Source organism: Teleopsis dalmanni, chromosome 1 (assembly GCF_002237135.1).
Source record: "Teleopsis dalmanni isolate 2A chromosome 1, ASM223713v2, whole genome shotgun sequence".
Taxonomy (NCBI): domain Eukaryota; kingdom Metazoa; phylum Arthropoda; class Insecta; order Diptera; family Diopsidae; genus Teleopsis; species Teleopsis dalmanni.
In genome coordinates this window covers 24,681,873-24,707,371 of record NC_051846.1, presented here as the reverse complement: position 1 = coordinate 24,707,371, position 25,499 = coordinate 24,681,873, and the positions used below count along the sequence as shown (strand labels likewise).

The window sequence follows — 25,499 nt, the reverse complement described above, 5'->3', positions numbered from 1 at the left end:
TAAAAAACACAAACAATAATCATAATAATAATAATAATGAAAGCTGTACGAAAGAATTTGTATTGCAATGTTAATGTAAATAAACACTTTGAATATACATAGATTTTCATAGAACAAAAATACAAATATGTAGAAAAATCCCCAACAATAAATAATTGGTTAAAACAAAAAAAAAAATTTTGAAATAAAAAAAAATTAAAACAAAATCAAAAAACAACAAATCGAACTTTAACGAGCTCAAATTTTCGAAGCGAAATGGAGCATTTACACGAAATGGAGCATTTATAGTATGAAGTTCTACACTAAAATGGTTTTATCAGTGACATATTTTTTTTTTTTTGTATTTCCAGCGATTTATAAATACGCATAAATTTTTACAAAAATAAAAACATTTATTATTGACATACACAAAATATAACAAAAAAATTCAAATAATGTCAGATGTACAAAACTAAAAAATAAACGTTTTTATTAATTCAATTTTGTGCACTAAATAATTTTATTAGTATTTCATTAATATTCGAACACTGTAGATTTGGATTAATTTGCAACACAACAGGATAACGCCAAAAAATTAAGTTAAATAATGAAATGAACACACATGATTGCACAAAAGAATACAAGTTCTTTTGGGCACACACACACAAGCACATATCGTATGTATGCACACACGCATCTCATTTTATATGTAAAACGAATTATGTTGGTAACACTTGAGCAAAGTATTTGAAGCTTTAGAAAAATTATTTGAACATTTGTCGGAATAAAATTATGACAAAAGTATTATAAAATCCAAGTACAAAAAGAAAAAAAACAAAGATAACTAAAAGGCAACCAAAAGTAAGAAATTAATATGAAAACAATATTCTTTAAAATTCATTTCAAAATAATTTCAAATATAAAAACAAATCAACACATAAACTTAACAATGACAAAAACAATAAACGACAAATTTCTATGAACATAGCGGCGAGTTCATAAAAAGCACACACACAACACTAGCTACTTACATGTCAAAAAAAAGTATGTACGTTTTGTACATCTTAACAAAAACAAAAAAAAAAACAACAAAAAAACACACATACGCAACCATTCAATTGTTTTAATATTTATATTATTACTAGCCTGGTGGTGGTATGAGATTACTACGTTCAATGGTGGTGACGCGCGGTCTTTGATAAATACATATATATATATATATATGTGCGTATGTAATTCATAAAAGCTTGTTTGTTTTTATATATGCTAGAATATTATTGAATTTACGCATTGGGGTGTTTGTAAATTGACTTTTTTCCTGTATTAATGAAGGGAAATATAAATTAAAAAACAAAAATAACATTAAAAGAAAATCGAGTAATTTACTCCACACGCACCCTCTCTTATCCTATTGATATTTAAAGCAATAAAACATCATCAACATTTAAAATAGCAGTGCTACCGCCATCGTACTATGTGCATATGTTGCTCTATTGACACTTTTTCATCGATTAAAATATGCTCAATGTCATTTAATGTCTATTGAATTATAGTTGTGAAAATTGAATTTATAAATAAATAAATTATTTTAATTTATTTCATATATATATTTTCTAGAGATTTTTATAAAATACTTTGAATTTCAATTAGTTTTAAAATTTCACAGATTAAAAAATTAAATTTTTGAGTTTGAAAATATCTTCGCTACTAACTTATTTACTATTTGATATTAGATTTCTTCCTAAGTAAATAAAATTTTTAATTAACATAAGTTCCAAACATTAATTTAACACAATTTTTTTTTTACTAAAAATTATAGAAATAATTTATTATTACTATGTGCATATTTAAATATATTTTTAATAAATACACATTTCCATTAATCCAACAATAATTTCTGCAATAATAAATCTTAAATAAAGTATAATAAATTAAAAGAAAATGTAAATACAGTTAAAGTAAAAAGTAAATAATGTTCAATAATTTCTTAAATAATATTAAGATTTTAATCAAAAGACAAGTAGAACCACTTATTGTTATCCCTTTTTAAAGTACCTTCAGGGTAGTTTCATGCTTAACTTCATTTATTTTACGCTTTACATATGATTTTTTTTTTGTATTATTTACCTTAACTTCTTCCTCTTACCAATACAAGACACAAAAGAAAAAAAGAAAAAAAACAGCAAATATTATTTTAATGGCAAAAAGTGCATATTTTTATTATTTCCTTTTTACTCAATTCTTATTTACATTTTTTATTGTGATTTTTATGCTTTCATGTTTGCTGTCGTCTTCCTATTCACGTGTTTGCATAATTATGCGGAAATGTGTTTTTATGCGTGGGTTCATAGGCAAACAGCATTACCACCATTAAAATATTTTATTGCATTGTATTTGCGGTGTAAGTGAACTGTGAGCTGCACAGTGGGCCGTGTGCATGTGTGAGCATGGATGTAAAGGGTAGTTATTTTTTTTTTTCTTAAAAATGTTCTTGTACGTACACACTCTTATGTTAGATTTGCTTTTTTTTATTTTATTATTATTATTATTATTATTAGTGCTTTGTGTGACGTTAAACTTCAGTTAAAGCTTTGAATGTTTTATTTATATTTGAACAATGGGTGGAGTAATAAGTACACTTTTTTCTGACTGCCATGATGACTTGCTTAAAAAGTTAAAAATTTGTGTTGAATAGGAAATTAAATTTTCAAAAAGTCAAATAAAAATAACAAACAGATTACATACGTATGCAATAACAAATTTACAAGGAGAAAAAAGGATATTCAATAAGAAATTTTTTGTAAATGTGTTAAACGTTAATATAATAGAAATTTGTCTACGGAAGAGGGGTGCAATATTTATGTGAAATGCAAATTTTTTTTTCTTTTCAATAAAAGTTTTCCACTTCACTGACAAAGATTGCTTTGAGTTAGAATATTACACATGTAATTAAATTTTCTTATAAATTTATAAAATTAATTTTATTATCTGCTTTTTATAACCCTTAAGCACATGTTACTTGTGTGAACAATAAATTGGTATAAACTAAACACCCCCAAACACCCCAACCTTAACAATTACTAACTACAATACGCCGCCGTGATTACATAATTTGTGCACAATTTGTAATTTAACGTAACGTAATCATTTGCACGTAACAATTTTATGTTTTCAAAGCGAAACAACAACAAAAACAACAACAATTATTAACAATAAAGTTAACAATAACAAATTAAAATGGCAACTATTTAACGGCTTATTTAAGCGTGCAAAGTTACAATATGCGGCGCAGCCCTTCACAGCACACACTCCAACTGAGACTATTGACTGCTATGGCGGCTGCGACTGCGGCTACGGCTACGGCTACGGCTACGGTTGTGGCTGTGAGTGTGGCTGTGAATGTGACTGCGAGTGTAGCTTCTGCTGCTGCATACACGCAAACTTCAAGACAGTACAACGCAAAAGTTACAAAAAGTCTGTTAAGAGATAAAACTAAATATATATTTATATATAAGACAAGACAAGACAACGGCAACAATAATAAAAAACAAAATATTGTATTTTTTACTATTTACAAATAAATTTCAACTCTCGAAACAAGCGGAAAAATTATTTATTTCATAACATTGACTTTACTCGCAACAATTTTCAATAGCCAAATGCCTGCCTTAACGCTGTTGCAATTTATGCACTTGCTTACGAAATGTAAAAATAAAAAAAGAAATAAATAAAAAATATAAATAAGAAGTTATTTTAAAAAAAATTGAAATTAAAGAAAAATAATTAAAATTTAAAAAAAATGAATTTAAAAAAAAAATGAAGTTACAAAAAGAATTAAAATATTAAAAATAAATTAAAATTTAAAAAATAAATTGAAATTAAAAAAAATAAAGACAACTACTATAGTTAACTAAACAAAGTAAATATCAGTTTTCTATTCTATTTAAAATTATCGCAAAACTACAACAATTATATTTACAATTTCTACAAGCGTTGCTAGAGAAATGTTGTCGCTTGTTTTTCACAGGCAATAAAAATGTATCTTCTCTGAATAATTTATCTAATCAATGAGGAAATTTATATCTAATCAAAATGCCGACGTCGCACAAAGTTGACGTTTTTTGTCTTTTTAACTCATGTATTTGGATTTTCGTTCGCTATTTCATTTGCTATTATAAAATAATTTTTTTTTTTTTTGCTATAGTTTTTATTTTTATTTTCTGATTTTTTTTTCTAATTCTTATTTTTTTTTAATTTTTTTTTATTTTCAATATTTATCTTACATATGCTGGTATATAACAAAAAAAAAAAATTGAAATATTTGTTATAATTAATCAAAATACATAGCAATACTAAGAAACAAATCAATAATTTAATTATTGCATACGCAGTTGTGATATGAAAGTTGGTAGGAGAAATTGATTTATTTGCTATTAACTGTAATAGTTTTTATTTCGTTGTTGTTGGTAACACTTATTATAAAAGTACTCCAAAGGTTAGATGAAATAATTGAAATGGCGAGCTACATAAAATTGCTTGATAAAATTCTTAGAAATATTAGAAACAATGTTTTGTGGAAAGTACTAGATCACTATGTTTCTATAACCCCCCACCACAACGAAAACTCTTTTCGTTTTGCTACATTAACTGCCTTCTCGGCTTTTGGTGAAATAAGAAACTAACATATATTAATTCCTCTATTCTGAAATTGACATAGAACACACTATTATACTAAATCCAGATTTGTCAGTCCCTCTCTGTATTCACTACATTTGCTCTAACCAAGACTTCGATCTAAATAAAGTAGTTTATATTGACATGTTAGACATTTACACTAACGATCTTAAAATAGATGAAAGAGTAAACTTGATATTATCATATTGCTAGCCATAACGCTAATCCATGTTATCTAATACTACGAACCATTATTTGAGCTCAAATGGCAGAAGGTCGTCACTTCAACCTAATTTAACTTAAATCCTAACGTTCTAATATTTAAAAGATATATTTATATATTTTATATATTTTATATATTACATTTATAGGTATGAATTTATAAATTTTTTTTTATTATATATAATATAATAACACTTTTTTAAATACTAATATTCTATAATATTATCTTTTATTTCTGTACATTTACCAAACTCATTATAAAAATTTCATTATCAATTTTTTATAAATATTATTTGTTAGAATTTTATAAAACAAAAAAAAATAATAAAATTCAATTAGAATCGCTTGTGTTATAATTTTTTTTCAAACTACAATATATTACTTTCAACGCTGTGTATATAAATAGATATAGTCAAATAAATTTGTTTATATATTTATATTTTTTTTTAAGCCTTCATGATCACGTACACACAATTCATGATTGACATTGAATTCTAATAAATATTCAACTTAATAAACTTTTCTAAATGATTGATTTTGAGAACTGTTTTGGAAAATTTTATTTGAGTTTTAAAATTGTATCTCAATTTTATAACAAATTTTATCAAAATTTTATATTCAAATAAAACTTAAAAATTATTCGTTAAAATTAGAGTGTAGTGTTAAAAACACGAATTTAAATGTTATCAACAGTGTTGCCTTTTGACTCGTTGATTTCATATTTTGCATTTACACGATGTCTGTGGTGCCACATATATCCTTAAATCACAAAATGGTGAAGTATCGAAATTTAAGTTTAGTCATGATTGGTATTACAATATGTTGTGTATGGTGAAAACTAACAAATCATTATTAATATATGGCAAAGAAATATTAACCTCATTGCGTAATAGATTTCTTATTATAAAATATAAATATTTCAAAATATATTTGTTTTAAACGAATATTTGCCTCCCTTTCTATACGAAATAGATTTCTTTTTCTTAGGCATAAATATCTTAATTTGAAATAAATACTTATATTTAACAAGTTTTTAATAAGATTTAACACTTACATTAGACAAACCCTTTTCAATACATTAAAACTATAAAAATATGTGATAAGCATACATATATCATAATATTTTTAACTTTAAAATGCATATACATGTATATTAGTAAACTTAAAACATTAACAACTTATTAATAATATTGTGTTATAAATATAACTTAAACAAATTGAAATAAATATGAACAAAATTAAATATGTTTTCATAAAATTATCAAGGTTTCGTAGTAAAAAATACTCATATATCATTGATTTCATTACTTACAGTTGAATTATGTAAGAGCTAAATTGTATACCATAAGAATAAAATTATATAGAAAAATAGCGATTATAAACGTAATGTAAATAAAATAAACTAAAAATAAAAAAAAACAAGAAGACCACAAAATTCTAATTTATAGTTGCCTAAATTTAGCTAAAATTCTAACACAAGTTTTTTCACGTCTTCACTTTGCGGCGGCCTTTACATAAGTTTGCGTGTGAAATTGTATTTAACTTAATTACTCGTTTATAAAACTAATTTAGTTACATTTATATGTTTATATACACAGTCAATATAAAAAAATTGTGCTTAGATTATTTGCTTTTATACAAAGTCTACATAGAAAAACAAATTGATGCACGTGAGCGTATAAGTAACAAATTTATTATTTTTCGAAATAATTTCCCATAAAATTGCTATTATGAATTGTTTATAATTTCAATGTTTTATTTATGTTTACAGAAAATTTAATAAGTTATTATTATTATTCTGGCTCAATATTAAGTATTTGCACTAACTTAAGTCTAGACTAAAAACAATAAATTTTAACTATTATTAAATGTAAATTAGTAATAAGTGAATAATTATGACTGCCCACAAAACAAAAATTTAAAGGTAATTTAACTACAATTAAATTCATTAAAATATTTTTGCTATTTGTGCTAAAATCGCTTTCTCACTTAATATCGTTTTGACCCATTGACAACACTTGTGTGATTAATTTTCTTAACTCACAACATAACATTTCACTACTGTGTATTATTTGCGTAAAGACACAATGAAGGAGAGCAAAAAAATAACAACAAAATATAAATTATTTAGTTCAGAATATAATGACAGACAGCAACTGTACATATACACATACACACACACACACTTTCACATTTAAGGTATGTGTGTACTCATTTATGTTATGCTGCCAACTATGCTTTTGGTTGGTGATGTATGCAAAATAAAATAAAAAAAAAAAATTTAATAAAATAAATACAAAAAAAAAGAAAAATTAAATCTAAAGAAGTACGAAATAATATAAAAACAAAACTAAAGCGATCGGCGATTACCGATCAACGCGATCTGTGCACACTCTAAAAATATATTCATTACCATAATACTTTGTATCGCTTAGATTGCCATTTAGCGAAAAATTTGTTTAGTGTTTTTGTTTGTATTTTTTGTTAATATATTAATTTTTTTTTTATTCTAGTTGAAGTAGAGACGCGCAATTATTGTTAGCGTGATACCTACTCTTGTTTATGTGTACTTTGTTATTACTTTTTTTTGAGAGTTATTATCACTTTTTTTGTAATTTTAATATAATTTAATTTAATTTAATTTAATTTTTTTTTTTAATTTTTTTTTGAGAATTAAATTTTTTCTTATATACATACTTACGTGACTAAATATTTTAAATGAGGGAATTTATATGTTTGTATAAATATAACGTACAAGTTGAAAAAAATGTTGATTTCTCTGGTTTTTATATGTTTACATATTTATATAATTATTTTTAACATTTGCTGTGTTTAATTATTTTTACCTTTTAATATTTTTAAAATATAAAATAAAGCAAAAAACAAATAAAAAGAAAGAAGAAAAATCTATGTGTAGACTTCGATCGCCGCCATTGAAAGCTACAGCATTTCGCGGTGTGTGCGACTACTTGTGCGACTTTTCGATATTTTAATAAATTTTTAATTTACATATATACGTAAATATATACAAATAATTATATATTTATATACATATATATGTCTATAATATATAGCGTGTACAGTTTTTTTTTTCTACAAATAAGGTTATATTTGTTATAAATACAATTTTAAATAAGCATACATACATACATCGATATACAAATAAATTAATCATTTGCGCTTAAAACGTAGGCTTTTACTTTATTTTTATACAATGAGTTTTTTTTTTGTTTTGTTTATTGAAACACAATTGAAATCAAACCTTTGCACTCAATTGTGCTTGTTTTTGTATTCAAATAAAAAAAAAAACACATTAAAAACGAAAGCAACATTTCAAAAGGACTTGTAAATGTCAACTTACTACAAAGTTAATGTATGCTCACATACATGCACACATGCACATATGAATACAACAGAATAAAAGAATGCGACATCAATAATATTAACTGTTACCTTTCTTCGTGCTGTATTTTAAACACACAAACTATATAAACACACAAACTATATAAACACACAAACATATATAAGCTCACATTCACGCACTACAGAGTTGCTTTTAATTAAAAAATATAAATGTTTGTTGGATTTTTTTCGACAGCGCACTAAATAGGCAAAAATTGTATAAAAATAAGTAAACAGAAATAAAATAAAAAGAAGAAAACTAAAAACAAAGTAACAACAACAATAATAATAAGAATTAATAAAATACAAAAAAAATACAAATTAAGAAAAAAAAACTTAAGCTACTGTGACATCAGCTCAACCTAATTATTGAAGCTTTTATTTTGCGAGCTCAGCTTTACTTTTAATATTTTTTATATTTATTAATCAAAAACATATAAGCATTTGTAGTTAGTTTAAGTAGTTATTATTAACTTAAACAAACGCATATGTAAAGGTTTAAAATCAAAAACAATTTATTTTTATATTTATTTCTCATATTTCGACACAACTACACACAAAATATTTGTGCACTCCATAATTACACACACATTTAATATTGTATTTGTACATTTATCCTTTCTTCTAGGTTACAATTTTTTGTTTTTGTGTTTTTGTTATGTTTTCTAATTCAATGTCCCACTATTACTTCGTCCCACTTTGTTGTCTGCTAATGAAAATGTAAAGTGCATTTCGTTTTTGCACGTCATCAGCAGCGCTTTAAATGTCACAGTACAAAGTAGAAAAGCAACAAAGTTGTTCTTTTTCTCTCCTTCGAGCTTACAATTTTCTTTTCTTTTTGCAAGTTTTTAACAAAAGTTGCTTTTCATTCATTTCTGCAAATTAGCGCTTTTTATCATTCCATTTAACTTTTCTTTGCTTTATGAATTACCGTTGATAAAAAAAAATATATATGTCAAGGAGAGCTTTGATATTACATACATACATTTCCTTTGATGTTATTGTCATAAAAGGATTGCTCGCTCCTTTAAGAAAATGATTTTACATATATTTTATTAGTTTTTTTTTGTTTTACAAATTTTACAAATTTAATGCAAAATGATAAAAGTATGTAAAGCGCCAAATTACAGTGGAAATTTTAATTTATACACACATAAATTTCTTTGAATATCTCTTAATATCAAAATATTAAAAATTTTTATTACAAAAATATTTCTTTTGCACAACCAATATTAAAAACGAATATAACCACATAGTACTTGAACCTTCAAATCTTCAACAACCTACCATGCTAAGAAGAATATAACTTACCATGTTGTATATTTTATTAACTTTCAAATAAAAGTTGTAATACTCGTAATATGAAAAATTTAAAACGTTGGAGAATTATACGGCAGTTCTAATTATTCTCATAGAATTCAAATATAAAAAATTTATTCGTGATAATAAATTAAATAGCAACTAAATTTTAAATCAGTTAAAAAAGATTATTTTCTAAAATTTTTGTTTTCAAAATCACAATAACAGAAAAAGTTTGGTTAGATTGTAGCGGCGGGCTTGCATACACTTGAGCTCAAGAAATAGTCCATTGTGATACCATAGATTAGCGTGGTTCATACACAGAATAAAGGTCAGCATATGAACTGCGTCAGAATGTACGATTCCCCCATTTAATTCAAAGTGAACAAACCTTAAAAGTCTAAAAACTCGTTGACAATTCTCTAATTTTGTAAATGATAGCTCTGTCAAGTCGGTAAGAAAAAGTGCTCAAAGATCTTAAATATTCAACTCATTACTGATGATATTATATCATATATAAACATATAATATAAAGTTTATATGTGTGTGTTTACACATAATATATAAAGTTTACCTTCCATAAACCTTCAATAGATATACATATAAAAAAATATATGACATGCATATATGTATATATCATACAATCATCATCATCATACAAATATTTCATATAATTTTTTCATATTTTTGACATTATTTTATCTGTTCAAAAACTATTTCAATTTATATATTTTTTTGTTTTCATTTTTCGTCCGCTTTGTGGCTTATATTTTGTAAATAATTAATTAAGAGCAGCTTGCATTAACGCTGTTATGCCTTAATGACAGCTGTTCACCTTCCTTTTTTCATGTGTAAGGTTTTCAATAATTTTTACCTTAAGTGTTCCCATTTTAACCTTTTTGGATAATAATTTGGCCGCATATACAATTTTGATTAAGGCAAAATATATTACCTTTTTCTTTTTCTTTTTTTGCTGTGGCGGCGGCTACTGCTGCAGCCTGAAGACTAAGTTTAAAGTGTACATATTGAGAATTACATTTATGTTCCGTTCCCATTGTTGTTGTCAACAGTCACACGCGCCACATTTACTTTTGTACTGTACACAAGCACTTATTTAGGACTTATCCTTGAATGAAAGCAAAAAATATATTTATTAAATTTATACGCAATGGACAGGTGGAAAAACATATGTGCCTATCTTTATATGCAAAGATACAATTTTTACATGAAAATATATATATAAGCAAATACATAAGATTGTGTTTGTCTTACTATTATATTTGCAAACAATGGTTTTTTTTTCGGTGGACGCTCCTAAATATCATCTTTTATGTACCTTTTATTTCTAGGAAATATTATTTAAAAAAATATATATTTATTACATATATACATATAGCTTATTTTGTGCTCTCTCTCTTGCAATTTATTACTGATATATTTTATAAGTTAGCTGCTTGCGTCCTTTTATTATTTTATTTAAATTTTTATATTTAAATTAAAATTTTATAGATTTTGTCTTAAATAAATTTTTTTTTACCTTTTAACTATATCCTAATAATGAATATTTCGATAATATATTTTTAAAAAAAATAATAAATAATAATTTTGTGATAAATAAGTTGTCTTAAAAAATATTATTTTATTTTTTAAAATTATTTTGAAAAATTTTACTAAAGATATGAATAAAAGTTTTTTAAAGTATAAAAAATAAATTATTTTATCTATGTAAAATATGAATGTTTTAACAATAATTTTTACTAAAAAATATTATTTCTTTTATTAAAAATTTTTATTTAAATTTTTAAATTAAATTTTAAATATTTAAATATTTATTTAGAAATAATTTATAATAAAAATTTATCATTATATCTTTATAATGAATGAAATATTCAACAAAATATTTTCAATAAAATAATTTTTTTTAACATATATTATTTTTTCCATAAAAAATTCCTACCAAAATCTTTTATTAAAAATTTTTACTAAAAGTTTTTATCACAAATTTCTAATAAAAATAATTATTAAAAATTTTAATTAAAAATACTAATAATATAGTTTCTTTTATTATAATTGACTTAAAATATTAAAAATTTTTCTATTTTGTTCTTTACAGAAAAAATGATGAAATGAACAGCCAAGCAGGCTCCTCAAGGGCTCCAGCCTTAGGGGGCCAAATTTCACCACCTGGCGGTTATAATACAGCATTAGAAGCACAACAGCAACAACAACAACAACAGCAACAACATCAATTTCATCAGCAGCAACAGCAACAACAACAGCAATTCCATCAACAACAAAATTTTCATCAACAACACGAACATTTTCTCGCATATTCCTCGCAACAACAGCATCCACATCAACAACATTCTCATCATCAACAACAACAGCAACAACAACAGCAGCAGCAGCAACAACAACAACAACAACAAGCACAAAATGTTGGTTATATGAATAATGGTTTAGGTGATTCCGATAGTTTACGCAGTTTAAGAAATACATTTGGTCCAAATTCCGAATTTACAGCTAGCGAACGTTTAGCCAGCGGCGGCGGTGGTGGTACTGGTGGACCAGCTGTTGCACAAACAGGTGCCGGCTGTTATAATAATATGGTAACAGCAACTGGTGCTCAACAAACGACTATGGATGCTATGAGTAGTTATAGTCAAGTAAGTGAAAAAGATAATCATTTTTTTTTATGTGTTATAAAAATCAATATTAAATTATATATAGCAGTATTATTAATATTAAAAAAGAGATATTGTTAAACCCATACTTTTAGGATCTATTTACTATTTCTTTAATTAAATTAAAAATTTAACAATTTATTCGATCCTAAACATTTCTTCATAAAAAATATCGTTATTATATCAAGACCTGTAAGTTCTAATTATTATTTCTTGAAGAATGCTACTTAACATATTTAACTAGAATTGTGTTTAAAACAATTGATTTTATAATGACCTCTCCCAGACTTCACTTGAGGCAATTATAATAATGACTTTATATTTAATTCTTAGATTGTCAAATTTTTTTTATAATACTCAATTTTGTTAAGTACTATACAATAAATTATGCAAAAGAAATGAAGATTCTTTTCATTTTAAGCATTTTTGGTGCTGTTAGCTATAAACTTAACTTTGCTTGTTTAATATATTTTTATATATAAACTAAGTTTGCTGTTGATTGCTTGTATAAATGAAATTAAGGGCTTTGTATAAAGTCAATTTAATAAAGCAATTCATTGCAGTATGACGTTTTTAATGATTTAATTTTACTTGTAGAAAATTGAAAGGTTTTCTATCTTTTTTAAAATTAAAATATTTATTTAATGTCCACAAGTCAGTGTATTTCTTATTTCATTAAATAAATCTTTTATTTTAAACTTAGAAAATAGTCTTTCATGTGTGAAAATCAAGTAAAATTTCTGAAATCATTTGTGGTAGGCTTTAAGGTTACGCCCGGCTAACCTTAAACCACAAATTACAAACACAAATATCCTTGCCACTGTTTTTCTAAAAATTTGTAACAAAAGTTACACCTACACCCGTTTTTATATGCAACACTTTTACTTTTTGAAGTGCAGTGGGGTACGCTGGTTTCGCATGCGAACAAAAACCACAAAACCGCAAGTCTAGTAAACTGAAGAAGAAAATATTTAACAAACCAAAAACAAGAACAAAAAAAAGTTAAAAATAAAAATAAAACTAAATAAGCAGCTAATGAAAATATATAAGAATTTTCTTTTATAATAATTTTTTTTATTATTTATAAAAAATTTTACACTCTCACCCCCTTTCTGTTACTCTTGATAACAAACATATGCCTGTCTCATGCATTTCTGTTCTTTTAGCTGTGATCCTTTAACATTTATCTAAACAATATTATTTTTTATGATTTTAATTTATTTTGTTCCTTTTTGTAGATGGGTGGTATGCACCCGGGCGCTAATAATGGTATGGTTGGTGGTACACAAGCGCAACATCCTCATCAGTATATGAATGGCAATGTTGGCCCTGGTGGTATGAATCCAACGGCAGCGTCTGGCGGTAATTGTGGCCCAGGCGTTGGTGTTGGCGGTGCTGGTGGTAATGCTATGCAAATGAGTCAAATGGGTCATATGAATGGCGGCAATGTGCATGGCATGGCAGCGTATAATGGTGGTGGCAGCGGTGGTGCTGGAGCAGCAAATGCAATGGCAAGGCATCATCAAGTGAGTATCAATCCAAATTTTTTCTTTATTTTTCATTTTTTACCTTTCTCTTTATGACTTTTCTGTGCTTACACAATGTCAACAATAGAGCAAGGACATACATATATACATAGGATATACTATGTAGTATATAGTATACCATAGTTTTTAAATTTAATATGAACTATAGGTATTGTACCTCAGGGACAAATATTGTACAAGTAGTTAGTTACATATAACCTTGTGCGCTACAATTTTATTCATACTCATGTGTAGCTTGACTTTTCAGTTTATTTTTCTATATTTTTTTTTAAACTTGATATGCTTTTCTATTACTATTGTCCCTGAAATTGATTGAAGGTGCGAGTATCTAATAAAAATATGCATATTTTTTTTTACAACTTCGTGTACAAAATTTTATTCTAAGTATTCTCATTCTGTGACAATTGTCAATCAATTTGTCAACAATTTAATAATGCATTTTCTTTGTTGTTCCAACACAACATTTTTCTTCATTAATTTGTTTTTTACTTTTTTAATTTGAATTAATAGACTTCATTAAAAAATTAATTAAACGCGTGCGATTTGAGTTACTAATACTAATAAATTAACAATTTATTCATCCATTTATATACATAGTTTTTGTTGTGAATATTACTGAGATGATTTCATTCTTCTGTTACTTTATTGGTGCAGACCCGTGTACCTAATGGCGTACGGATTTCAAATTTAAAAATGCAAATTGCAGGTGTGAACAATGCAATTCATTCAATGATTAATACAATTAAATAGTCTGAAACTGAAATGTGTCAACAAATGAAATCACAAATCCTCGATGCTCTATAAATTAATCATTTAATCATTTCCATTAGAAATTTGGTTATGTTTATTTTTATGATATTATATATAGCGATATACAGCAATATTCTGGCAACAGTCACTGACTTCATCTGAAACATTAGTAAGACATTTTGTTGAGTTATAATATTTTGGTATTCTTGTAATATTTGTAAAGACTTTTTTAAACTTAATTAACGCAATATTAACTAATAATAATATTATATATATATATATATATTTAGATATATGTATATATAAAGGTAAATAAATATAACGTTATTTATCATAACAATATTGTATAGCAGACCATAAAAGCTTTATATAAATAGCAAATCACTACTACTACTATTATCCACTTCCACCAGTGGAGCATAGGGCCTCAATAATTCTTCTAAATCTAACTCTATTTAGCGCTATAGATATCATTCTATGTATCTCATTCTTCAGTTAGCTTACTTTCGAATATTCTTCTCCACGTTTTCGCAAGCACACCAGGTTTTCTGCTCCCTCGTGGTTTCAATGCCAAAGCTTGCCTCCATATGTATGTTAACTTCTCCGTTGTCTAAATGTGGGGCCTATTGACTTCCATCTACTCATTTTTGTCTCAGTTTGTGCTGCTTTTTTGATTCGTTTAGTTTAGCAGGCGCTCATTTGATATTCGATTTGGACACTTAGACATGGAAAATTATATGCAATTAATTATATAGTCGTCCTGATATGGCAGCACTGTTATTCAGTAACATATTGGGTAATACTTTTTATATCATCCCTTATTTCAAGCAAAACTTTTATTCAAAACTAAACGTGATTTATTTAAGGTTTGTCATTACACAATACGAATCGTTTAACAACCGCTGAGCATGATATTTTTTTAATTCGTTAATGATTTAATTAATAATCTATACATTGTTTTTTAAAAAATTGCCTAAAGATATGTAATAAACTTGACTGATTTTAAACAACAGATTATGAAAATACTTTTCACTTATAATTTTACAATCAATTAAAATCAAATTGATTTTTAACGTCTATTTTAACGAAAGAAAAGTAAATTTTTAATATAAACTGTTATGAAGATATTATCAATTTAAATAGTATTTTTTTATTCAGAACTATTTTCAAAGCAGACTTTTGTACTCTGTAATGAACCCATTTATTACTTAAATCATAAAAAAAAATAAATAATTTCACTTACCTTAAGTACCTTATATTACAAATAATCAATTAAAGTACATAAGTGACAATTATTGAAATTCTAAAAGAAAAAAGAAATCTGTTTTACAGTACTTCTAAGAATTAATTAACTATTGATTTGTATATTTATCGACTTTAACCAACAGACTTTGAATTTATAAAAACTAACTTTTTGTGCTTAAGTCATCCTTAAGTATGGTTTATAAAAAATTATTTATATGGTTTATAAGAAATTTAGAAGTTACTATCAAGATTTATAATTATAAATAAATAAATACAATTAATAAAAAAAATTATCGTCAAACCTTTAATACAACACTTTAGTTACAAAGTTATTACCTTTGAAAGCATCAATTTTATTAATACTATTTAATATATAATTATATATTAATTGCTATATATATATGCATTACCTTTTTAATGCACAATATTATATAATTCAGAATTATTTGAATAAATTATGAAATTATTCGTTGAAAAAAAGAAAAAATAAATCGCAACAATTGTGAAAGAAATAGTTAATTTAAAACAATAATATTATACAATGCACTTATTTAACTTAAATAACAATAACAACAAAAAACAATAACAATTATAATAGAATGTGATTATTTCATATAAATTACATGGTTAGACATATGCGTATATAATAATTTGCTATACCCTATAACCAGCATACATTAACATTAATAATAGGTGTATGTAAATTTTCTTTATTCATTCCTAGAAACTTAATTTTTCTTTGCATATATTGTAATTGCATTTTTTTATATAGTATATAATATACGTATAGAAATAAACACAAATTTTTAAATTAATAAATTCAATACTAAAGTCTGTTTATCTGCGCATTGATTTCTTTCATGATTTTCCATTCATTCTAGTTTATTATTTTAAGGACCTTTTCTTTTAAGAATTGTTTTTCTCATTCTTGCTTTAGATACCATATCCACTTCCAACGTTGGTAGACATGTTCAATACTTCTGTTTTGTCTAAAGATTCGCTAAAGGCAACTTTGTACTTTTATTAAACCATTATCATAGACTTTAAAGCCACAACATCCTTTGTCTACCCAGTAGGGTGTTTCTTTAATTCTGCTTTCTCTGTCATAGATTCTTAAGCGATTATAGCATTCGCCCACCTTGGCCGCATGTCACTTTAATTCTGCCTTCCATTGTCGGAGATTTTTATGTTATTGTCTACAAGAGCACAACGTCTTTCAATTATGCTTTCCAATGGTAAACGTTTTGAAGCCACAATATTCCTTATATTCTACCAAGTCTTTCTTCAATTCTATCTTCTAATTTTCTGGATTTTTTAGCCTCGATAGTCTTTGTTCACCAGGGCCATGTTTTCCTCCAATTTAAGCAGGCTGTATTTTTTCGGCTGCTGTAAGATATGACCGATGAATTCCAGTTTTAGTGGTTTCAATGTTTCCTATATTTCTGTTTCATTTTTTTTCTTTGTCAAATTTGTGACATGCTCCGACCAACTATAAGTTTATCGATCGACATAGTAGTAAATGTCTATAAGTTCATTTTATTATATAAGTTAGATTATATATAGTATGTCTATATATATACTACATAATATATATAGTATGTCTATATATATACTATATATTATATATAGTATGTCTATATATATACTATAGAATATGTATAGTATGTCTATATATGTACTGTATATTATATATAGTATGTCTATATATACTATATAATATATATAGTATCATCAATACTACAATAATTCACGGTTTTAATATTCTACGGGTATAAATATTATTTGTTGTTGGAATGTTTAACTAGGTATAAGGAAACTGTTATTCTATATTCCTATACGTAGAAAATAAAGAGATTTTGTTATACTATTTGCATAAACTATACATAACTATCTATAGCAACCACTAAATAGAATCATTTTTATCACAACCTTTAAAGCTAAATAAAGCAGTTAGGATCCCCCGTTAAACAGTAATAATTCACGGTTTTAATATTCTATGGGGTTTAATAGTTATTTATTATTGGAGTGTGTGACTATGAAAATAGGGAAACTATTATTCTATATTTCTATATTGCTATGGACATAAACTATGCCTAACTATCTATAGTAACCACTAAATAGAATCATTTTTATAATAACCATTAGAGCTTAAGTAAAGGAACCCGAGGTGACATTATAATGGATTTGTCGGATCTAAGTGAGTTGATCAAATAAGTCGAAACTAGAAAATTAATCAATCCTAATCTGATCTAACTATTAATTCTAAACAAAAGAGAAGTTTCCTTCAATGTCGCTAGATCTTAAGTAACTATGAAGGAACCGTAGAGTGTTAAATAATTTTTTAAACTTGTGTGTTTTTCCCCTCGATTTCGTTTTTCTACTATAAGTGCTGGCAGTTAGCAATCTTTCATTGAAATATTTTAATTGTATATTGAAACCTTTTACTTACTATTATTAATTATTTGTAGTAAACATTTTTTTCATGTACTTTCTATTGTTGTTATTCAATAATTTGTGCCATTGTGCAAAGTGCAACTTGCGATATTCAAACTGAATTCAATTGAGTGAGCAGCCGCTGATCTTTCGCAACGTCGGCTTAGGTTATATATGCAAATTGTTATTGTTGTTGTTTTAGTTATAATTTGCAATAATATTGTTGTTGCTTCTGTTGTTGCTGTTGTTGTTATATTACCTTACTTGACGTAACTCGCGTGTCGTTGTCGTCGAGTCGAAAAATTTTCAATAACATTTTTAATTATTTGCACATGCCAAGTGCAAGACCAGCAACGAAGCAACGAATGCAATCATTTTGTAGTGACAGATGGATGGATGGACAGACGAATGATCGCACCGACAGATTGTATAAAGTAGTTAATAAATTAAACAAAAGCAAATAAAACTGCATGCGACTAAAAATGCATTAAATAATTGCGAATGCGAATGCGAACGCGACCGCTTAAATTATTATAAAATCGGTTGCACATGCGCATTTAAATTGGCGAAGGTGGCGACGGTGCGACAAAAAGTCGCTTCGCAATGCGATTTTTATACTAATGAAGGTTAGATGATTGAAAACTTTACTCACTTTTTAGATGAATTTCAAATTCAAATTGAAATTAAAAGAATTTCATGCAAAGTTTGTGTTTATATAAATGAACGCTAATATTTGTCTTTCTGCTGCAACGGTAAAGAGGCGATCTTGCATCAGCACCTCGCTGGCTTTATGTCGCAGCAACATTACTCGGCTGGCTGTTATTACCATAATTATTATTGAAATGAGCATTAAATTATGGCATAAGCTTTATTATTAGACAAATAATCATACTTTAGAGCTGGAATGTCATTCCACACGAGTCAAACTTAACTGCAGGGCTAGAAATTCTTGCGGTTGTGCGCAATACATAAGTAGCCACAGTGGTAAATTTTATTAAATCATCATTCAAATACTCATATAATTATTAAAACATATTGTTAACCCTTTTCTTCTTCTAATTCCAGATGAGTCCAATGAATCAAATGCAAAATATGACAATGGGCGGTGCTGGTGGCATGCAGCCTGGCATGGGTGGTATGAGCGGTATGAGTGGCATGAGTGGGCTGTCGCATCAGCAGCAACAGCAACAGCAAATGAATGCCATGAATCCAATGGCGAAAATGCAGGGGATGGCCAATGGTGGTTATCCACAAAGACGCATGGCACCGTATCCAAATCCACAAATGCATGCAGCACAAAAGCGTGCCAATATGTATCCTATGAATGCGAATCCTCAAAATGTTCCTCAACAACAGGGCATGCCATATGGCCAGCAAATGCATCCACAGGCCGGTAGTGGCGTACCTGTACCTATGCAAGCTGGCGCAGGCAGTTATGGACGTGGTCCTATGAGCGGTTATGGCCGTGGTGGTCCAGGTGGTATGTGTCCTACTAGCATGGGACCTGGTGGCATGGGACCTGGTGGTATGGTTCCTGGTAGCATGGGTCCCGGTGGTATGGGTCCGGGCAGTATGACACCTGGCAGCATGGGTCATAGTGGTATGGGACCTGGTGGCATGGGTCCTGGTGGTATGGGACCTGGTGGTATGGGTCCTAGTGGTATGGGTCCTGGTGGCATGAGCAGCATGCAACGTTGTATGCCACAAAGTGGTCCTGGTGGTTATGGCAGTAGTGCTGGTATGAGTTCACATCATTCACAACAAGCGCAATTCTATCCAGGTTCTGGTGCTGGCATGGGAATGGGTGGCAATAGTAATAGCGGTATGTGTCCGGCTGGCCCGGGCTCTTCCTCTAGCACTGGCAATCCATACCAGAATCAAGGGTAGGTAATATCTCTTTGAGAGTGACGTGCATATTTTACTCATATATATTTATATTTTATCATTCAGATTTCAACAAAACTATCAGCACAGTCCAGTTCCTGGTAATCCAACTCCTCCTTTAACCCCCGCCTGCAGTGTACCGTATGTCAGTCCAAATCCAGATATCAAACCACAGTTAGACAACAGTAAGTAAGCGCAAGATTCTTTTAAGTTTTTAAATATAACTAATTGTGTATATTTTTATTTATTTTACAAATTATTCTTTAGGCGAAGAAATGAGACTGACATTCCCCGTTCGTGATGGCATCATACTTCCACCGTTCCGTTTGTTGCATAATCTTTCCGTCAGTAATCATGTATTTCATCTAAAACAAAATGTCTACAATACGCTCATGTGTCGGTAAGTTTAAAAAAATATAAAAATTTTTAATCAAATTTTTAATTAGATTATAGATTATTTCATACCATATATACTACATAGATTCATAAATATATTTGTTACTTATTTGCCTGTATAAAAATATCTATATTTATTTATAGATATATATAGTAATTGAATACAAACTATAGATTACTACTATATAATATACTATATACCATATATATGCTTCGAATTACTTACTATCTTGATTAAGTGAATTTTAATTTCGGTTCCGCGAACTACTTAACATAAGCAAGAGACTACAATTAAACCACCTTGGCTTATTGTTAAAACTCGCGGTTCCGTCTTACCTTGAACTGGCGTTCTTTTTTGATAATCTTGATCAACTGTAAGATCTCCCATTAAATTGCATTTTAAGATTTACAAAAGGTTCAGAGTTGTTTTAAGACTCTGAGTTTGTCTGAGTATACAGTCACATAATGGGCCAATAGGCCTAAGTGGATTCCTTTGAAACGCCGGTATAACTTAACCCATAGCTTTCAACTATTATCGAAGTTAACTTTGGAATGTATCCATACTTAGTATAGTTATGAAAACATATTTAAAGTTAGTTCTAAAAAAATTCTATTAAAAATTTTAATTTTGGAATATATCCTTACTTAGCAATGTATTTCGACCTTATACGATTAATAATAAATATACAAATAAACCACTATAAAACTATTCCCAAAAACTAATTTTTATTTCTTATTTTCGTTACAGTTCCGATCTCGAGCTGCAGTTAAAATGCTTCCATCAAGACGACAGACAAATGAACACCAATTGGCCACATACAGTTACTGTCTCTGCTAACGCTACACCACTGAATATTGAACGATCCGAAAAAACCGGACAGGCGTTACGGCCGCTCTATTTAAAATCGGTGTGTCAACCTGGACGTAATACGCTCCAATTGACTGCAAGTTCCTGTTGCTGTGTAAGTATTACTAAAAATATAATTCAACATGCTTATGAATTACATTTAATATGTTATTATGGAAATAAATTATAATTTTATATTTCTCATTATAGTCTCACTTATTTGTGCTACAACTAGTCCATCGTCCTTCTGTGCGGCAGGTGCTACAAAGCCTACATAAACGTAATCTGCTACCACTCGATCATAGCGTTGCCAAAATTAAACGTAACTTTGCAATGGGCATTTGCGGCGGTAACAGTTCGAATCCTGTACCAACAACCGAAAACAACAGCAACGATCAAAATAAAATCGTCAAGATCTCAATGAAGTGTCCAATATTGAAGACTCGAATACGTCTACCGGCAAGAGGACTTGAGTGCAAGCACGTGCAGTGCTTTGATCTTGAAGGTTATTTGATGATGAATTGTGAACGCGGTGCTTGGCGTTGTCCAGAGTGCAAGTAAGTATAACTTTAAAATAAAAATTCTTTTCAAATGAATAATATTTATTAATAATTTTTTATTTTAATTAACAGTAAACCAGCTCTCACCGAAAGCTTGGAAATCGATCAATATATATGGGCCATATTAAATACATTAGCTAACACTGATGTTGAAGAAGTGATAATTGATTCATCAGCAAATTGGCGTGCAGTACAGGGCAATCAACAGGGTTGCCCCAATAATAACGGCCCAACAACATCTGGTACAAATGCACCTCCCACTGGCACAAATATACCTATCATCAAGCAGGAGATTTTATGTGATGATATTGCTAAAGTAATGTCACCAGGCTCCACTCAACTACCAACATGGGACAATTCGCAGGCGATGAGTCCATATATGAGTCATGATATGAATTCTATAGCGAATGGCAATATGATGGGTGGTAATGGTAACAATATGCCGGGTGCAACAGGCAATGCGCAGGGGTAAGTTTATTTGTTGAAAAAATATCCATGAATACAGATTATAATTGTAATTTTGTTATTATTTACAGTGTTGTTAATCGTAATGCTTTTGATAACTTTAACAATACACCAAATGACAGTCAAAATAGCAACAACAATGACTTGTTATGTGAACCTGTAAATTCACTCGATCAATTGAATGCAATGGAAAAGTCATTAAACGATCAGGTATGTGTGTTATTGATAATTGGCGTTAAATAAACTTTTTATTAATAATTGATTCTATTCCTATGTGTAATATAGATGCCTCATACCCCGCATACACCACACACGCCTGGCGGAGCTAGTCATCCAATGACACCTGGTGGTCCACCAAGTGTTAGCTCTGCACATAATGAACCTGTTTGTGGTACACCAAATGCAAATGGCAATACTACTGGTCCTGGTCATTGTTCACCACAGACGCCAGGAACACCGAATAACAATCGCTTGAACGTGCCCAATAGTGGCAATACTAATGGTAACGATAGTTCGCAGCAACAAAATCAACAACACCAGCAGCACTCACAACAATCCCAACAGGAGCACATCATTAATTCATTAATCAATTCACAGTCAAATGGTTTAATCAATTTGAATGATAGCGATTTGAATGCCGAATTGAATAGCTTTGAACCTACCATTGATAATTGCGATCCCGCAAACGACCTGAATGTAAGTAATTTATTTCGGCATATTTAATTAAATCATTTAATATACGTAATTAATTATATAGAAAAATAAGATATTCATATTAATTTCAAAAAAAAAACTAGATGATTTGAATTTCCCGGTTATGATTATTTGACAAGGAAACTTAATGAAGACCGCTTAATAGGTGGAAATATATTATTTATGCAAAAACGCAGACGACCAGGTAGACGCGACATATATTGTTGCTCGCTAGATGGCAACGAAAAGAATTACAACATACAAATACCTAGATTATGATATGGAATAGTTGGGGAGTAAATGAGAAGAGGGGGTGTAGTTTGGGATAAGGAATGGATAAGGACTGATTGGCATCTATTTAAAAATAGCATAGATTGAGATAGAGAATCGTTACCACTTCTATAGGTCTTACATTAATATGTGTGTTTATGTCTCAACTTCAATTAGAGTATGACAGTTCTTATTGGACTAGAAATGCATATTTATTCCTTGCTGATGTGGGATATCGAGCAATGGTCTGTTGAGAACTTCGTTGCACTGCAAACCAAAGACCAATAGTGCTTAAAGCTACTTAATTGATAGTAGAGCTGCAGTTGGGGCACATGTTGGGAATTGATGTTGTGGCACATGCTTTATGTTTGACAAGAAAATATTTCGCTCATGTCGATATCCCTACTTTAATTTGGCTAAGACACTTCTTATTGGATTAGAAAAGCATCGTACTTTCCTGAAGATATCAAGATATCAGGCTAATGTCCGTTGGGAACTTTTTTGCCAAGAAATTCTGGTCTCGAAAAAGAAACAGTATCTGTATTCGAATAGAGACTATACAAGATAGCATGTATAGTTTTTGTTAGTGTGATATATGTAAAAAGCTAACTTTAAGCCTAGATATATTGAGGAATAAGCTATATAAGGGCGTGACGGAAAAACTTGCACAGAATATTAAAATTTATAAAAATCATTTGTCAAATCTTCATGCCTGGGATATCAAAATCAAGACAAAATTAAATATTAAAATCAAACTATTAAGTTTTGAATTTATTTATCAACCTGTTTTTTTAGTAATGGTTTTTATATATTTTTTATCCGGCTACACACACAAGTCACTTTTGTTAAAATTAAAATTCAACGTTTGTTTAATATTTTTTAATATTATATATTTATTTATATTTCGACTCTCCCTGAGAGTCATCATCAGCATAAGGATCTATAAAAGCCATTAATGAAATTAACTAAATTGCATAAATAAATAAAAATATTATTGAAAAATGCTTAAATTTATAATTAAATTAATTTGTTTTTGTTATTTTCAGCTCTTATCAGATGTTGATCCAATGGAAATTTTATCATATTTAGATCCACAACCAGATTTAAATACACCTCCATCCAGTGGTTCAAGCAACAACAACAATAATGATGATTTACTAGCATCACTTTTTGATTAAAATGTATTTAACTGCTGCTCTACTAATTCTTAAATGGTCCTATAACTTTTTAATCAAATAAGAAAATTTGAAAGAGGAAGAAACTATATTTGACAAAAAAAAACAAAAAACAAAAACAAAAAATAAAAAATGCAACAAACATAAAAATACTTTTATCTTAAAGCTATAAACCAAACTTGAAGCATTCACTAGGAATTTTGGCTCAAAGGACCCACAACAATAAAATTTTAAATTAATGTAAATAGTATTTGATGGAATTTTAAATTCAAACCATAGAAGCATATGCAAATGATAAGATTATTACTCTATTTTAACTTAAGAGAACGACAGAAAATATTACAATTTTCCTTAAAAACTTTTGTATATAGTATTATTAACATTTAAACTCTATTATATTACCAAGCATAGAAATGGGCTTTCAACATATATATATATATGTGTATGTGTATATATATGTATATGTATATATATATGTGGGCCCCTACCGCATTAGTTTTAATATAGCTTTAAGCCGCACATACACATCCATTTACACAGAAGCGTTCATTAACATACGAGTAAACACAATAATTAAATTTTGAATAAAAATTAAATTAATTAAAATAAAATTGAGAGCAAATAAATTTAAAAAAAAATTATTATTAACAACACAACGCATATATACACAAAATAATAGTATGAGAAGAAGCAACAAATAAAATAAAATACTTTCAAGAGTTAAATGTTAAAAACATGGGAAAACGATTTGAAAACAATGAAATGTGATTTTAAAAATATAATTAATAATAATATTATACATTTATTAAAGGCAAATTTTAAGTAAATTTATGCAGAAAAATACAAAGAAATATTATTAAAAAAGTATAAAATAAAGAACATATTTTTAATTAAAAATTCTAAAATATTTTATTTTGCATTTTATGTGTTTTGTATTAAAAAAAAATAAAAGATTTTAATTTATATTTTTTTTT

General features: G+C 27.9%; 1 protein-coding gene across 2 annotated transcripts in view; it reads left to right on the top strand.

The window, feature by feature from the left end:
- Positions 1 to 25,159, top strand: part of LOC119668688 (zinc finger MIZ domain-containing protein 2) — a 50,970-nt gene extending 25,811 nt beyond the window's left edge. Inside the window, exons 2-12 of one of the 2 annotated variants that reach the window (XM_038078281.1) lie at positions 11,690 to 12,242; positions 13,499 to 13,786; positions 19,301 to 20,118; positions 20,186 to 20,304; positions 20,387 to 20,519; positions 21,264 to 21,477; positions 21,573 to 21,919; positions 21,995 to 22,390; positions 22,459 to 22,597; positions 22,673 to 23,083; positions 24,397 to 25,159. In XM_038078281.1, the coding sequence (XP_037934209.1) occupies positions 11,690 to 12,242; positions 13,499 to 13,786; positions 19,301 to 20,118; positions 20,186 to 20,304; positions 20,387 to 20,519; positions 21,264 to 21,477; positions 21,573 to 21,919; positions 21,995 to 22,390; positions 22,459 to 22,597; positions 22,673 to 23,083; positions 24,397 to 24,528 (3,550 nt within the window). In that variant the 3' untranslated portion in view covers positions 24,529 to 25,159. The remainder of the gene's footprint in view (positions 1 to 11,689; positions 12,243 to 13,498; positions 13,787 to 19,300; positions 20,119 to 20,185; positions 20,305 to 20,386; positions 20,520 to 21,263; positions 21,478 to 21,572; positions 21,920 to 21,994; positions 22,391 to 22,458; positions 22,598 to 22,672; positions 23,084 to 24,396) is intronic. The other variant, XM_038078283.1, reaches the window with a different exon arrangement.
- Positions 25,160 to 25,499: the final 340 nt, after the last annotated feature.